This window comes from Macrotis lagotis, chromosome 4 (assembly GCF_037893015.1).
Source record: "Macrotis lagotis isolate mMagLag1 chromosome 4, bilby.v1.9.chrom.fasta, whole genome shotgun sequence".
In the NCBI taxonomy this organism is placed as follows: Eukaryota; Metazoa; Chordata; class Mammalia; order Peramelemorphia; family Peramelidae; genus Macrotis; species Macrotis lagotis.
In genome coordinates, this window is record NC_133661.1 from 72,014,019 (window position 1) to 72,032,074 (window position 18,056).

The 18,056-nt window shown below is 34.1% G+C and overlaps 1 protein-coding gene across 8 annotated transcripts in view; it reads left to right on the forward strand.

The window, feature by feature from the left end:
- Nucleotides 1-17,813, forward strand: part of MAPK8 (mitogen-activated protein kinase 8) — a 129,158-nt gene extending 111,345 nt beyond the window's left edge. For 6 of the 8 annotated variants that reach the window (XM_074233099.1, XM_074233098.1, XM_074233100.1 and 3 more), the window contains 7 exons: nt 1,122-1,287; nt 4,630-4,701; nt 6,518-6,700; nt 6,889-7,013; nt 7,763-7,826; nt 9,493-9,570; nt 17,653-17,813. In XM_074233099.1, the coding sequence (XP_074089200.1) occupies nt 1,122-1,287; nt 4,630-4,701; nt 6,518-6,700; nt 6,889-7,013; nt 7,763-7,826; nt 9,493-9,570; nt 17,653-17,798 (834 nt within the window). In that variant the 3' untranslated portion in view covers nt 17,799-17,813. Of the gene's footprint in view, nt 1-1,121; nt 1,288-4,187; nt 4,260-4,629; nt 4,702-6,517; nt 6,701-6,888; nt 7,014-7,762; nt 7,827-9,492; nt 9,571-17,647 lie in introns of all 8 variants that reach the window. The other 2 variants (XM_074233103.1, XM_074233104.1) reach the window with 2 other exon arrangements.
- Nucleotides 17,814-18,056: the final 243 nt, after the last annotated feature.

Below are 18,056 nucleotides of genomic sequence, written 5' to 3' on the forward strand. Positions count from 1 at the left end.
AAAATTAATTACTAGAACACTTTGCCCTTTGACAAAATTAATTTTTATTTTAATTATCACTGACAACTTTTGATTAAAGTCCAAAATATGTAAATCCATAGAAGTAATAGAGTAGCTCATCAATACCCCCCCCCTTTTTTTTGGTTCTTGGCTCCCAAAAATCTTCATCTGTTCACAGGGCAGCATCACTTCAGTACTGAAATGAGAACTTTGAGGCCTAATGGGTTGTAAATTCACAGCAAGAATCATGTTTGCCTCTCTGCCTCTTGTAATAAACACTGAACATTGAAGCAGTTTAAGAGAGTTTTTCACAAAAAATTTCTAATATTGTTTACAGATTTTGTTAAAATTTGTCTGTAGAGATGATTTTACAATAGTCATGTTGTTTTTTCTCTTTTAAGTAGAAGGCAAGAGGTATCCTAAATGATGAAACTTTTTTATTTTGTTTGCCATCAACAAATTTCAAAGTTTTAAATGAGAAATCAGTGATGTAAAGATCTGCCTCTTCACAGTTTATAGCATGAGACTGTTCTTGAGATGTGTATCTGCTGATGTGAAAGGAAAGAGTAACAATGGATGGTTGGACTGACACTGAGTGATCCACTCACTATTTTCAATCAAGAAATTTTGTTAGAAGACTTATTATGAACACACCCCGCAGACTCTAAGTAATAGGAATATTACATATAAAGTGATTAAAAACAGAATCCATATATATATATACATCCACATGCTTAAATTAATGTTATCAGTAGTCATAAATGGATAAAACATGATACTTAGATATTTTAATTCCTTTCAGTGACCTCTCCAAGTACCATATATTAGAACTAATCTTTCAGCCTATTTTAATTTGTAATGTATAAAACAATTCTAACTTCTTCAGTGCTCTAGGCGTTGAACATTTTACCAAATGAAAATTCCATGATGAAAGCATTTTGGGGGAACTTGGCACTTGCATTATATTTAAGAGGAATTGCATTTGTAGTGAGATAAATGAACAGAAACGTGGATTGGCTACCTTTGATTTTTTTTTTAATCAGGTGGTGGTGGTAACTTAAATGTGAACTGCAAAATGTTTATACATGTCATAGCAGTCATTTATGATGTTTCTTTTTAAGGACTTAAAGCCCAGTAATATAGTAGTAAAATCAGACTGCACTTTGAAGATTCTTGACTTTGGACTGGCCAGAACTGCAGGAACTAGTTTTATGATGACACCTTATGTAGTGACTCGTTACTACAGAGCACCCGAGGTCATCCTAGGGATGGGCTACAAAGAAAACGGTCAGCAAACATAGTATTTCTTTGAAATGTAGTTATTTATTTTTCCCTTTTGAACATCATATTTCTAATGTAAATGTTTAACCTGTATAATCTCTTTAGTGTTCAAAACTAATTGTGTGCAATTGTGCATATTTTATGAAACTTACTAGTAATTTTTTCTTCTCTCTTTGAAAATCTGGGTATCCTGCTCATGTAAACTTGAACACACACAAACAGTACTACTAAAACAACTTTCTTCACTTGTAGTATATGTTGTTAACCATAGGATAGAAATAAGCACTTCAAAAATTGACATTAGCAAAATATAATTTATTAATCCTTTAGTAGTAATGATGATTGGCCCATTTTTATAATATTTATACTTAAGATTAACAGGCAAGGATTTAAGAAATAAAATGCATATTTAAACTTTACCAATCTACTGGTTAGCCCTCCAAGTTCACCAGTTTTTGTATGACAATAAAAAATGTAAAACTCATATTTCGAATGAAAAACTTTTTTAAAATTCTTTTCTCTGTTTGGATATACAAAAAACAAAACAACCTTAAGTTCTTGTCTTCATATCTATGATTGTATTAAATCTATAAAGGGAATCAAAGTGATTCTAAAAACTTTGTGATCCATCCTCAAATGAAGTCTTGTGTGCTTCTTTTTTATTTGCTTAAATATATGCATGCATATATGCATGGAGATAGAAATACTTGGGTTCCACCTTGAAACCAAAGTTATAAAATATCTTTTTTAAATGTTTTAGTACTGAAGTAAACTCTAAAAAATTATATATCCTTTCCCTCTCCACCATCTATAAAAGGAAGTCATAATCAAAGACATTTTGTAGATAATCAAGGGTAACCAAAGTTTGAATTTTTGTCCTTTATTAGACTTAATGAATTAACTTCATTCAGTAGAATGCCTTGGTGTAAGACCCGGAATAATTTTTTTTCCCCTCTAAGCTATAATATTAGTAAACATTTGAAGTCATTAAATAATAAGACTTGGTAAATTTGGTGGGAAAATTTAAGAAATTGATAATAAGTTGAGTTTTCAGCTGAGTACCCTTCTCTTGTCTCTAAAATATTTTGTTGGAGATAGAGATTGCACTGAATTTTTTATTTTTAAACTATCTTCATTTTATACCTTTGGAAATTTCTGAGACACCTTAGCTTCACAGTTAATGTAGTTTAAAATGCAAAGCATACAACTTTATTTTCAAAACATTTAACCAAAAAGTCCATGATGTTCCATGTAAAATTATGAATTAATTAATAAAATAGACTATGCACTCTAGCGATTGTGAACCTTTAACACTCTTCTTTAAATTATTAAGCTTAACAAAATAAATTTATTTTTTAAGGAGTGATCATAAGAAATAACCAACATTCATCCCCAGATCCTCCATCAGCATAGATAAAACATATTTCTACCTATGATCTCTCCCTTCTTTTCCTTTCTAAAAGCTCCTAGACTTTTAAATTCTCAACAGAGTATATGCATATCTTTCTATGGTTTTCCAATTTTTCAAACCCTCATTTCATTTATTATCCAGATCCGGGAATTTGTGTGTGTTGTATGTTTTACTGAAAACATATGGAAACCCCTAAATTTCATGTTTCTTTAATGTGTAGACTAGTTTTGTTAAGCTTCAGTTGAATTCTCATTTAAAATTTGATAGTCTCACTGATTGCTAAGAAACAGTTTAAATCAAAATGTGAGTCCTAGAAGGGCCAAAATCATCTATTCAGTGTTCTCATTTTGCATATGAGGACCCAAGAATTGAATTGACCTCACCAAAGTGATTTTGTCAGCTAGTGGCAGAGTAGGATCTAGAACCCTATTGTTCTGGCTCCTAGGCCAGTTCTACTTCCTCTTCACTGTGTTACCTCTCTTAAAGAAAAACTCAATAAGAGTTTTATATTATGTAACATTGTTTTAGGAATTTGCACTACTCCTATTTCTATCCAGAATTGATTTCTTTAACCAAATAACTCATATATATTTGATTTTTTGGAAGAAAAAATTCTTTGAGATATTTTAAAGATTGTTATTTCATCCTTTAGCTATTAATCTTTCCTCAAAGTAGTTAATATATAAATCTTATAAATTAATTAGTAAAATTTCTTATACAATATTGTCAAGAAAACTTAGTGTATATGATCAGAGTATTTATGATCTGTCAGTAAATAAGATAAAGCTATTGGAAATAGGAAAGCTTTGGAAGTCTTTGAAGAATTTCAGATGAATGTTATCATATATATAATATTTTATGATAGAATTTTTAAATATATTATAAGATTTGTTCTAATGTTCATTAGCATTGTTATATCCTTAGCTCCTTTCACTAAGAGATTGTTGCTATATTGAAGAACTAGTTTGAGTTCATTTTTGTTTACTTATAGGAAGATAACCAATTTTAATGTTAATGAATATTTTAATATGCTAAATTATTTCTGCTCATGCTTTTTTTGTTTATTTGACTTAAAGAGAGTGCAATGCACAGTTGAATTTCAGAATGAGAAAAAAAGATTTATTTAATTTGATATATCCATTCATACCATTGCATGTTATAATTGTGGATTCTGTTTTATATTCCAAAATTCCAAAAATTGATTTCTATATTCTCTAATTGTATTCCTTTTTTACTAGATTATCACTGTGCAAAGCTCTTAACTTTAAATTTTAAAAAATTAATTATAAGGCTGTACACATTTTTCTTTATGAATCAAACAAAATTCTTTGGAAAATACTTTTGTTTAGAATCTTTCCATTAATTAAAACTGAAATCATTTCCTTTTTTTTCTGTGATAAGTTTCAGCAGTTTTATATAATGCAATCATGTTATGCTTCTTTAATTTTAAATGACCTTTTGCTTTGCTTTTCCTTCTTTTGTGCTACAAACATAGTGGATTTATGGTCTGTGGGGTGCATTATGGGAGAAATGGTTTGCCACAAAATCCTCTTTCCAGGAAGGGACTGTATCCTTGTGCGGCTGCAGCAGTTTGATTGGTGATTCACTCTTTAATGCTCTGTCATGAAAGTGCTTATGGTCCAATTTTCATTAAATAGACGTGAAACTCTGTTGTTGTTGTATATTTCAAAAATTTGTTCTGATGAGAAGTTGAATCATTTTTTAGGCTGCACCTAGCAGTAGGACATAGTCTCTGCTGGGAGTCAGAGCACCATTCATTGTCACTCATTTTCATTTTACACTGCTTTTTATAATTTGAATCTATCATATTATGTGTATAATTTTATTTTTAGTGTGTTGGGTTTTTTGTTTTGTTTTGTTTTGTTTTTTACTTTAGCCAATACCTTTATGTTAATGTCATTGCATTTTGTTTTCAGTTGACATTTGGTCAGTTGGGTGCATCATGGGAGAAATGATCAAAGGTGGTGTTTTGTTCCCAGGTACAGATCGTATCCTTACTTTTTGACTAGATTATAGTTTTTGAAAGGTCAAAATGAACTTCAGCTTGGTCAGTTTTACATGATTGTGTCTCCTGTGCAGTTAATGAGATAATGCTAAATTATTATTTCAGAATACCACCAGCTGATATAGATTACATATAGACCTTTCTTATAGTTGTAGTTTTATATCATTAAAAAATGCTAAAGTGCAATTAATTATCTATTTATAGTTTATCATGGGCTTTGGATTTGTTTATTTAACCAAAATCAATAAGCATGGCTTTCATTCATAATTTCTAATATTCCTATCACTTGAATAGATTTAGAAGTGTTTAGGAAATAGAATATAATGTCATGAATTTTAAAACTGTCCATTGCCTCTGGTCATACATTGTTTTTTCTTTTGTTTTATGTCTTTGTGTCTGTGTGCTATTTTTGCTGTTGTCCCCTATTGAATTTAACTCATTGATCCTTTCATCTCAAGTACTGGAGCAGTGCTGCTTTTTTTGTGATGTTGATTAGATTAGATTTTATTAAGAATACATTTTGTCCATTTGTCTGCTTTTTACCTGTTATATTAACAGTAATCAGCTGTTTATTTCTCTGTCAAATTGAATTGCTTAAAGCCATTTAGAAGGCGGTATATAGTACAATCAGATCTATTAACCATGGCCATCATAGACATCTATGAGTCTCTACTAGAAGTGAATTTTTCCTTCCAATTGTTCACAAGGTGATAAAGGACATTCCCAACTGGTATAGTATGGCCTCCAGAGTTGCTTTTGTCATTTGGAGAGCCTCAGTAGAATACTATGCAGAACTCACTCCTTTTTAGTATTGATGAACAAGAAAGGGAGGAGTTAGGCATATTTAACATCCTTTAGCTTTGTGCATCCTCTAGATCTGTGTCAGGAAGCCAGATAAGTATTAGTATATAAAATCCATTTAAAATTGCTTCCAGCTGATCATCTAAGTGTTAGTTGATAGACCAACCAGCTAATGATACTGTTAGGAAGAAGGAACAATTGTCTTTTCTACTCTTAAATAAGTCCTAAAATTTCTAAATATATTCCTGAATAGAAACTAGTTTCACACTACAGTGTAAGGATTGATCTTACTAGGGACCTTCTGAGCTAGATCTCTTCAAAGCTAGTTTCTAACTTCCATAGTTGATAGAAATATTAAATCTCCTTTGTGGAAGGATTCAGTATTTTATAATAAGTGAAATTATAAATGTGTATATGTAAGTTATATACATAAAGCATGTATATTACCTTTCATTTATCTTCTGCAAAGTACTGATCAATGGGAGCTATTATTATTGTAAGATAATGTTATATGTAAACATACAGAAAAAATTTTCCTTTTATAGTAACTGATTCTGTAACAGTTCTAGTCCAACAAATATAGTTGCTGAATTTGAAGGAAGAGATTTTTACTTACTAGCATTTATGGTCTGTACTCTGATATAATCAGAAGAAAGGAAATTTAGATTTCTCCTACAGTTTTGAACCTTTGCACTTAGACCCCATACATACTAGCCTTTAATTAATTATTATAACTCTTCCTTTATTCAGCCATAGTAAGAAAGAATTCTATCTCTGTTTTTATGATGAAATCAATATGAAAACTTCAACTGGTGTTAAGTTAATTTATTGATTTTTTTTCTTTCATTGTTATTACTGCCCTAAATAATGTAGCAGTAAAATTTTCTTTTTATTCTTCACATTCTTTCTTGTGCCTTTTAGGGAATATCATTTTTATCATTTTGATATGTTATAGCCAATGTATATATCGAGTATTTTTCTTAGCTGCTTGATCTTAGATATTGATCAGTGGAATAAAGTTATTGAACAACTTGGAACACCATGCCCTGAGTTCATGAAGAAATTACAACCAACAGTAAGGACTTATGTGGAGAACAGACCTAAATATGCTGGATATAGCTTTGAGAAGCTCTTCCCAGATGTACTTTTCCCAGCTGACTCAGAGCACAACAAACTTAAAGGTATCATTTTTTTTAAATATTAAAAAAATTCAGAATGATCTCCAGAATTACTCTCAATTAAATATTAGCTTATTAAGGCCTATTTTTTATAATAAATATAAAAGTACTTGTTCTTAGTAAATGTTTTCTAGACATGGAAATATGGAAGAAAATGCATATAGCAATAATGCAAACTATTACTTTTGCAGCTAGTCAGGCAAGGGATTTGTTGTCAAAAATGCTGGTTATAGATGCATCTAAAAGAATTTCTGTGGATGAAGCTCTCCAGCACCCATATATCAATGTCTGGTATGATCCTTCAGAAGCAGAAGCGGTGAGTCTGTTTCTTCATGTTTATGATATAGATTGATATAGGTATATAATGCTACACTTTTCCTGCTTGGAGTTAAGAATCATATTGTTTTTGTCTTTTGGGGGAACAAAAAAGTAGTTGAGTAATAAATTCGTTAGGGATCAACAGATATAATTTATTTTGTATCTGATTTGTAGAGATGTATAAGTTATTGTTCCAGAAAATGGCATGGGAGGGATGAGGATAATTTAATAACAAAAGTAGGCTATAGAAGAGAGGCGCAAGGACTATCATTTATTGAACTAAAGTTATTTTTAAGTCCCCCTTTACTGCTCCCAGTCCCACCTCCCCCCCCCAAAAAAAAAGAATTTTCCTTGTACCTCTAGTCTTAGAAGACCTCTAGTTCTGAATCTCAGAAGAATCAGGGTGATTGAATAGAACAACACTCAGAAGTACATACTATATCTTGATTTAAATTATAGTAAATTGCATTTGGATTAAGTAAAACTAGACAACCTAGAACTCTGGCGGTCATAGAAGAAAAGGTGGTGAACTGTTGATTTCTCTCAGAGTGAGATAGCATGTCCTCAGTCTGGGTACCCTGAGAAAGGTACCAAAAACTGATTCATTTTTATCTACAGTTATTCAAATATTGACTTGTTATGATTTTAAGACAACTTTGATGACTTATGTTAGAGGAAATTATCTCATGAGCTCTTCTCTTAATTTGTAATGATCTGAGTTACTTAATGCTGCCTCATCTCTTACAGCCTCCACCAAAGATACCTGACAAGCAGTTAGATGAAAGGGAGCACACAATAGAAGAGTGGAAAGGTATGGATAAAATGAATCATAAAGAAAAAAAGGAGAGGACCACCTAAATTCAAAGTGCACTTTGCTTTCAAAATCTTATTCATTTGAGCATGCTACATCTGCACAGGCTATTAAGTACCCATGCTATTTCTTTCATAACTGGAATTTATGTCTCAACTGATTTTAACAGTTAAAGATACAATAACTCATCTGCTTTCCTAAAAACAATCCCAAAATTTTCTAGTTTAAATGAATAGTGTCTGATTTGTAGTTGAGCTCACTCCCATTGGTATTATGCCCAAATTCTGACTTGACTTCAACACTAGCTTTTAGTGGTGTAACTTAAGGCAAGTCTCTGAATTAAGATTAAACATGAATAATGTATTTCTTTACATTACATTACAGTAGTATTAATAGTATTAATGTATTTCTTTACATTAATAGAAAACCACTTTTCTCCTAGTTTTGTATTAGTTTGGATCATGACATGGAAGTCCTCCCTTTCTCCTGAATTCCTTATATTTATTACATTTACTCACAATATTATTCCATTCCATTACATACCACTAATTGTTCCTGCAGTCTGCTATCGATGGCTACTTAATTTTGTTGCTAGGTGTTTTTGTCATGAATATTTTGGAATATATGGTACCATTTTATCATTTATCTCCTTAGGATATAATCTCAGGAGCAGGATTTATAGGTCAAAGGTATTAACAATTGAACAGCCTTTCTCTTCTAATTACAAATTGATTTCCAAAATAGACCAAATCATAGCTGCATCAACAGAGTATTGACCTTCTATAACACTTCCATCATCTTTGCATATTTGCTGAATAGGAGTTGAAAAGTTGTTTTATTTGGTACTTCTTTAATAAGTGATTTGAATATTCCATGTGATTATAATTTTCATATATATTTAGAAAACTTTATCCTTTGCTTATTTATCTCTAGGAGAATGATTCTTCATCTTATAAATTTTTCTCATTTCCTTATGTCTTGAATATTGGACTTTTTATATCTAATAAATAAATATATATGTTTATATATGCACACATATATTTGTTTAATAAAATTATATTTAATTTGAAAGATTTTCCCTCGGTTTCTCTTTTCATTCTAGCTGTTTTTATTTTTGGGTTTTTTTTTTTACAAAAGTTTTTTTAGTATAATTGAAAATTTCTATTGTGTCATTTTTGACATCCTCTATCTCTTCATCCAAAATTGTGACACCAGAAGCCACCCAAACTATATATTGACCTTCCCTATTGTTGTAAGTTTTGACAGTTAAATGACTTGTAGAGAGAGGTAAGAAAAAAACCTCATGCTTAAGAGGACTTAACTTTTCGTTGCATTAAATGTGATAGCTGCCATACCTTGGTTTTTGCCCTGATTATAGTCTTTGTCTTTTCCACAAGTTTTAAACTTTTTGCCCCTGCATTGCCCTAATCCTAACTTTAGAAGACCTAATTTAAGGAAACCAGCATAGGTCTTGAATTCCTTTACTGTAAGACCTGGAACATTCTGAAAATCTTACTTACCTTAGCTGTTGATTGGCACTTACCGAGTATATGCTCAAAATGTCACTTATAGTGCATTACTATTGTTAGTTATGATAAAATTCCCATTAACAAGCCTTTGGTATTTGATTGGCTTTGTAGCTTATTAATTTCTTTTTCTTTTTCAGAATTGATATACAAGGAAGTTATGGACTTGGAGGAGAGAACTAAGAATGGAGTTATACGGGGTCAGCCAGCTCCTTTAGGTTGGTTACTATATAAGCTCAGTTCAAAAGAGCTTATTAATTCAATTTCTACTTTTCAATGAGTCTAGAATAGCAATTCTTTCATTATAGTTATTTCATTTATACCTAACTGATTCATATACATAAGAGGCACCAATATGTAATGCAACCATTCATATCAATACTCAAGTCTGTTTAATTAGCTTTTTTTTTTAAATACTACTTTACACCTCACATCTGATAAAGTTGATGCTTCATTAAATGGCAGAATCATGAAATCAACAACTTGACATTGATTTACCTCAGAGTCATTTAGTGAAAAGCATTAACTACATTTCTATGATTTGGGCTCTCTCCTTTTTTTTATAGTTTAGTTTGTTTTTTTTGTTTTTTTTCAAGGCAAATGGGGTTAAGTGGCTTGCCCAAGACCACACAGCTAGGTAATTATTAAGTGTCTGAGACCGGATTTGAACCCAGGTACTCCTGACTCCCAAGGCCGGTGCTTTATCCACTACGCTACCTAGCCGCCGCCCCCCCCCCCTTTTTTTTTTAATGAACTGAATCTTTAAAAATGCATTAAAAAAGATATTCTATGAACAAGACATAATTCCATCTCTGGGCTACAGGTATTTTCTCTGACTCCTCTCTATACTTCACATGCTTTCCCCTCTTCACCTCTGACTGCTGACTTCCTCATTTTTTCCCAGGAAGATTTATCAAGCTGAACCAGCTGCCTTTCTCTCTCCTGTTGATGATTATAATTCATACCATGTATGCTTTGAGGATTTTACTAAGGACATCTGTCACTTCAACCCTGAGAGGGCAGAAGACATAAGTATTTTTAGGTTCCCCCAAGGCAAGGCAGCATACATGTATTATGGAGTTCTTAGGTGCAAGCCAAGGTCATAGAGTAACTTAGTGCAAACCTAAATTTATTTCAGTACTTATTGAAACCATATAGTTCCCTTTGAAAGCTATGGAGAATAGACTTTTGGAAAAATTTATTTATTTTTGTGTACATTTGTAACCTTTCCCTCCTAGTACTCCCCATTAAGCAAAATAAAATCTTCCTCCATAAATATTTTTAGTCCAACGAAGTAAATTTCTACTTTTCCATGCTGAAAAATGAATGTCTCTATATTTTAACTGCCTCATTGCTCTGGTAAGGAGGTGAATGACATGTTTTATCTTGTATCATCATACTTCATCTAAAATCTTTCAAAGCTGTTTTTCTTATTGTTCTCATTGTATGACTTGTTTTTATTCTGCTCACTTAGATTTCTATCAGATCATGGAGTTCTCACTTTATTCTGAAATTCCCCATTTCATCATTTTTATCACATTTATATACTGTAATTTATTAGCTATTCCCCAGGGGAAGGATAACTCCTTAGTTTCTAATTTTGGAAATAGTTGTAAATATTTTTGCCCTAATCACTTTTCTCTTTGTTTTATCTCTTTGGGGAATGGGCCTATTAGTGGTATATTATGCACTGTATCCTCCACTTTCTCGACCTTTCAGTTCATTGTTTGGCCTTTTTTCCTGACTCTAGCCACTCTCTCTCCTTTTAGCCATCTTCACCCCTTGATGAACCAATTCAACTGTACACTGTCCTCTTTTGAATCCCTAGTCTCCTTATTTCTCTATTTGAGCCTAGTCCAGTCTCAGCTTTGGATCACTTCCATCTTTTACCATCATTGCTCCTGCACATGTGTGACTGAACCCAAGTGGAGAAATCAGATAGGCATTTTTACTGAATCTACTTCAAATTTATGGCATATAGCCTCAAATGGGCCCCCATTGTTGCTTGGCAATACTGAAATACCTTTCCAATCAACTCGCTGTCCTACTCTCCACAGCAGCTCTTCCAAAACCCTTTTATTCATTCTCAAAATTGCCATGGTTTCCCATCATTCATTCTCTTAACTGAAAACCTTGACCCATATTTTACAAGAGAAAAACTAAGTCCATTTATCTTGATCTCACTCTTCTCCCCTTTTCCTTATCTCCTATTAACTTAGGTGCCCTCTCCTCCTTCAACCTTGTCTCACATGATGGGATGACCCTACTCTTTATGAAGGCTAAACCCTTTATCTGTTTAAGTAATCCCATTCCAGTCCATGTTTTCCAATATATTATCCCTTCTGTGGACCCTAATCTGTCACTTATTTTCATTCGCTTCTTCTCTATTGGTTCATTTCCTATTGTCTCCAAACATGCTTATCTTTCCTCTTTCCAGATCCTTCTATCCTTACTATCATGTTATATTTCCTCTGCCCTATATAGTTAAACTCTTAAAACACCATACATGCCACATTTATACATGTCTATATGTGTACAGTACATAACTCCCCCTTCTCTCCTCTCGTAATCCCTTTTAGTTTAGCTCCTGATCTTACCATTCCACTAAAACTTCTTTGTCCAAAGTTACCAATGATCTCTCCAGTAGCCTTTTCTTTGTTTTTTTTTTTTTTAGGTTTTTGCAAGGCAAACAGGGTTAAGTGGCTTGCCCAAGGCCACACAGCTAGGTAATTATTAAGTGTCTGAGACCAGATTTGAACCCAGGTACTCCTGACTCTAAGGCTGGTGCTTTATCCACTACGCCACCTAGCCGCCCCTCCAGTAGCCTTTTCTTAATCTCTTTTCACCTTGCCCTCTCTGAGGCCTTTGAAACTCTTAATCTCTCTTCTTGAAACTTTGTTCTCCTAAGACTTTGGGGACACCATTCTCTCCTGGGTTTCCTCCTACCTATCTTAACTTGGTATCTTTCTTTCTTGGTCTCCTTTGCTTGATCTTCCTTTAGATAATAGTCTCTAACCATAGATGTCCCTTAGGGATCTGTCTTGTACCCTCTTCTCTTCTTTCTCTATACTGCTTTGCTTCATAATCTCATCATCTCTATGCTTGACAATTATCAAATCTTACTATCTTACCCCAGTCTCTGTTGAATTCCATTTTGATATCACCAACTGCCTTTCAATATCTCAGACTTATTGTCCAGGAGTCCTCTTAAACTCAAAATGTCCAAAATGGAATACATTGTCTTTCTCCCAACCTCCATCTTCTTTGTTACTATAGAGGGCAATACCATCTTTGAACTTCTTACCATCTCTTACCCCTCTCATCTGGTCTGTTTCCATAGTCTTTGCAACATTTCTCGATGAGGTCCCTATGTTTGGCTCCTTATCATCTCATGCCTTGATTATTGCAATAACCTACCAGTGGGTCTGCCTCTGTCACATCTTTCTCCCTTCAGTACATTCTCCATTCAGTCACCAAAGTGATTTTCTTGAAACACAGACCCAACTATTTCTCACACATCCCAACCCATCCCTACTTAATAAACAGCAGTGGCTCCCTATAAATCCCAATTAAAATTGCATATTTGACTAAAATTCTTTTCCAGTCCCTTTTAATCCTTGTACCATCCGTTCTTTAGTTAGTTTTCCTTTTTCTTTGTATAGATTGTTTTAATGTATTTGTTTGCTCATTGGCTTTCCCATTAGATTCTGGTGAGCGACAGTTGCTCTTTTTGGACCCTCGACACTTAGCACAAAGGCTGACTTTGTAGACACTTAATATTTATTCATCGATTGAGGGGCCTCCTTCCAAATGGCTTTCAGAAAAACTGAACCAAACATAGCTCTGCCTGTGCCTATTTTCCAGTAAACCCTGCTTCCCTTCAGCATTAGTTTGTTGGAAATAGTCTTGGTATAGAGGATTGCCTACCCGGGCCAGCTTTTGGTACTGGACCACTTCCTGAGTGCATGTAGGCTTCTAGCTCTTTGGAAGCATCTGAACTGGAAAAGTGGCATTGTCTGAGAAAACAGGGCTTTTCTACCACCCAATTCCTTTTCAAAATGGAAGTAGATGTAATGAATAGAAATTGCTAATAGATTTACTCTTACTATAAAGAAAAACATCCCAACAATTAGAGCTAGCCAAACATAGAATGGGCTGCTTGGGGCAATTTAGGGACATCATTCCTCTTCCAGGACAAGTGATCATTTGTGGGGGTTATTGTAGAGGAGATTCCTGCTTGGATAAGGGTTGGACTAGGTCAGACAACTCAGACCTATTTGTTCCTTGGCATACATCCTCATTATCCCATGCCTGGACAGTTGTCATAAACTCCTGTAAGTTCTTCCTGTCTTGACTTTTTTTTTTTAGGTTTTTGCAAGGCAAATGGGATTAAGTGGCTTGCCCAAGTCCACACAGCTAGGTAATTATTAAGTGTCTGGGGCTGGATTTGAACTCAGGTATTCCTGACTCCAAGGCTGGTGCTTTATTCACTGTGCCGCCTAACCACCCCTCGACTTTTTTTTTTTCCTAAAATCATCCTTCACTTCTTTACCAGGTCAATATTTTGTATAAATCTTTTCATAGAACTTTTCTACTCACAATTCTACAATAGCTACTAAGTTGTTTACTAAAGTACAACTTTGCCCCTATGGTCTAGATATATGATGCTTCTAGCCTTATATTATACTCTCTTCTTCCAAGAACATGATGCTACCTACAGTCAAACTGGACTGCCTGCTTTTCTGCCTCTGGACTTTTACTTCTACTGTCTCCCCTTCTCAGAAGACCTTTCCCCTCTCTCCAACTATTTAATTCAATCCAATCAATTTTCTAACCACCTGTTCTCTGCTCATTATTATGCTTAACCTTAGGGGATGCAAAGACACACATGAGTATGTGATCTGATGAGGAGAAAGACCTGTTCACCAATAATACTATCCAAAGAAGAAGGTGGTAACTGCAGGGGAAGAACACCTTCCTACTAAGCAAGTGGCTAATGGAGTGTTTGCAAAGAAGGCTCTTTTGAGTTCAGCCTTGAATATAGAGATGTCAGTAGGGGGAAGCAGGAGTCCATTCCTTGAGGACAATACGGCCTGTGATTAAGAGGAAGGTGTGCTGGTCAGGAATAGGAGGTAGGGAGGCCATTTGAATGAAAAAATATATGAAGAGAGAAGTACAAGTCTGGAAAAGAGATTCCTTTGTTCCAGACTTGGGAGTTTATTCTTTATTCCATCAGCCCTGAAGTGATGACAGATATGCATTAGGTAGATTTAGCAATCATGTTATGAACAATAGATGAGGAGTTTTCTTTTTATCCAAGCAGCAGTAAGGAGCCATTCCAAACCTGATCCAACCACCAATCTAGTCACACCTGTGATTTAGGAAGATTATTTTGATAGCTGAGTGGAGAATGCATTGGAAAGGAGAGAGACTAGAAATAAGGAACCAGTAAGGCTGTTGTGATGAAGTCCTTTTGGGGTGGTGACCACATGCAGCAGCGTGATATGGTAGGGAAATAAATCATTGACTTTGGAGTCAAAACTCCATAAGCTTAAATTGTCCCTCTACTTCCTACTTCATAGCGTGATCTTGAGCAAGTCGAGTAGTTTCTCTGTACTTCATCTTGTCTCCTCTGTAAAACCAGACTGCACTAGATAAGTTCTGAAGTTCTGTCAGCTCTAGAATGAAGAGGAACATGTGGTAGATGCTTTACCATTGAAATCAATATATCTTATTAACTGATTGTATATCATCAAGGTGAGGGAGAGGGAAAAGCTGAGAATATTCAAAGGTTGTGAACTTTGGTAACTAGAAAGATTAAAGTGTCTGCAAGAAAAGTAAGGAAGTGTAGAGGAAGAATGGATTTAAAGAGATCATAAAATCATAGATTTGAGGTATAAGGTATTTGAGGTATAAGGAACATTATAGGCCCTTTAGTCTAATCATCTCATTTTATAGAAGAAGAAACTGAAACCCAGAGAAGTTTAAATATCTGGATAATTATCATTCTGGTGGTAAATGATAGAGCCACAATTCAAACATAGACTGTCCACTGTACTACTGTGTAAAATCATTAGTTTCTTTTTGGCCATATTTAGTGGATATATCTATAGGATATCCAGATAGTGATATCCAGCAGGTAGGTTGGTGAAATGAGACTTGAGACTTGAGATAGAGGTAAAGGCTAAATTAAAATGTATGTGGGTATTATCTGCATAGAGATGAAATTCAGACTACTGAAAGCAGATTTGACACCAAGAGAAGTTAAAGAGAGAGGAGGCCCCTGGACAGACAAGGCTTTGGGAGATGCTTTCAAGTGGTAAGGCAGAGAGGGAGGGGAAGAGAGTGGCGACTAAGAAGGATACAATAGAAAGGTAGAACCAAAAGAGTACACAGCAAAGAAGTCCCCCAAGGTCAAAAATTTCAGAGACCATTGAACTAGAGAGTTCAGGATGAGTGAAATGTAAGAAAAATAGAGCAGCAAGAATACAGACTCTAGAAGATTAGCCAAGATAGACAATTCAAAACATTTCATTTTAGATTAAATAAGCTCCATTTTTTTCAGCATATTTACCTTTTTAGTCATGCCTTGATTTGCCTAGTAACATGGAGAGTTGCATACTTATGTAGTTCCTGACCAAGGTATTGGTAGAAATTGGTAGAAATAAGGAGCCAATGTGAAATGAATAGTTTGTCATCTAATTGTTGTAGAAATGACAGCTGTAGTATGTAACTTAGGGATGGGTGAGGTGCATTAGAGGACCATTCTAAATCATTATTGGTTGTCTTCTTGCTGCCCAAAGCATAAAAGACCCACCCTATGCAAAGTGTAATGAAAAGAGTTTTAGCAAAATTCCCTATGCCAAAAATGCCTTTCTGATCTTGCATGATAAATGCAAAACGGAAGGAATGAGCATGCTTTGGGAATTATATCATCTTTAAACATTCTAAGCAAAATTGTTTTCTTATATTTTTATGGTCTGTTGCATTCTAACCCAAGCCTGCATCATTAGACTGGCCTTGTTCAAGCATAGCTCAGAATAATTTCCATTTAAATATTTGAGATGAGATTGCATAATGATCCATATTTTTATTGGCAGAACAAAGATGAATTTTTTTTCCTTCTAAACATTGAATACTAAATATTTTAGCAGCCTTAAGCATTTATAAAGTTGTATACTTTCCAGAAAGAAGATAAATTAAGATAAAACAGAATTGAAAGAAGCCTGCAATCAAAGATGATGGAGATTAGATATTGTACAACCTTTTTTTTTTTTTACCATTCTTATGTATAACTACATGAGGAACACCTGATTTATCGGGTAACCTTTGTAGTGGGAGGCTTTTGCTGTATAATTAGGATTTGTAACTTTATGATAAAGCCTTTAGTGTAGCCACAACAGCTATTTGATGTACTGGAAGATTTTATCCTTTTACTAAAAACTTCAGTAATCTAAATTAACTTTGCATTCAGCTTGGAGTGCCTCTTTCTTTCAAGTGTCTCTTGATTTTGAGTCATTCTTAATGAAAACCTTATTGAAAACCATCATACATTTCCAAGATAGATTTTCTTTGTTTGGTGTTAGCATGGTGCTATAATAATGTACTGTGAACCTCAGTTTATTCAGTAGGTTTATTTCTAAAAAATTGTATGTAAATAGAATACTATTTTAAATATATTAATGAAACCCCTTATTGAGGACTCTTTAAAAACACAGTAATTATCCACCATTTTCATGGATTATAAATCCAGATCTGCATGTTTTAGCTTTTGATGAATGTAAAATCCCCCCAATTAAGTTGTCGGCTAGGTGGCACAGTAGATAGAGTGCCAAGCCTGGAGGTCAGAAAGACTAGTGAGTCCAAACCTGACCTCCGATACATCTAACTGGGGAACCCTGGCAAGTCACATAGCATCTGTAAATTGAACTGAGCTGGAAGAGGAAATGACAAATCACTCCACTATCTTTACCAGGAAAACCCCTGAAAGGGTCACAGAGTTTCTAATACAACTTGAAAAACAACCAAACCAAAAAAAAAAAAAATGTACCTGAACTAACAAATATAGTTTTCCATTTAAATTGAAAACATCCCATCACTCAAATGCTTGTTTGCCTATAGACATTTTTAGTCATGACTTGGCCATGTAGCTATTTTCATACCATGAAAACTTTTCACACAGTTTAAGTGTTGGGTCTTAGGAAAAACTAGTCACCATTCCTTGGGGACAATGCAGTGCAAGCCACTCTGTAGGCAACTGTATCTGCAACTGATTTGCTGTTTTGTTTCTCATAGCACAGGTGCAGCAATGATCAGTGGCTCTCAGCATCCATCTTCATCGTCGTCTGTCAATGATGTGTCTTCAATGTCAACAGATCCAACATTGGCCTCGGATACAGACAGCAGTCTAGAAACATCAGCCGGACCTCTGGGCTGCTGTAGATGACTATTTGGTCAGGGGTGGGAGGGTCGAGGGAGGGGGGATTGCAGGAGGGAAGGGGATTCATTTAGGTATTGATAGAAGTACTCTGAAAACAATTCAGTGGTCTTATTTTTGAGTGTTTTATTTTGTTCCCCAAAAATGTAGGATTCATTTTTTTAAAAAAAATATCAAGTGCTGTAATTTAAAACTGTAAGTTGTTTTTAAAACAACCACAAAATGTATTGTGGTTTTTTTTTTTGCTGTAATTATCTGTATAATGTA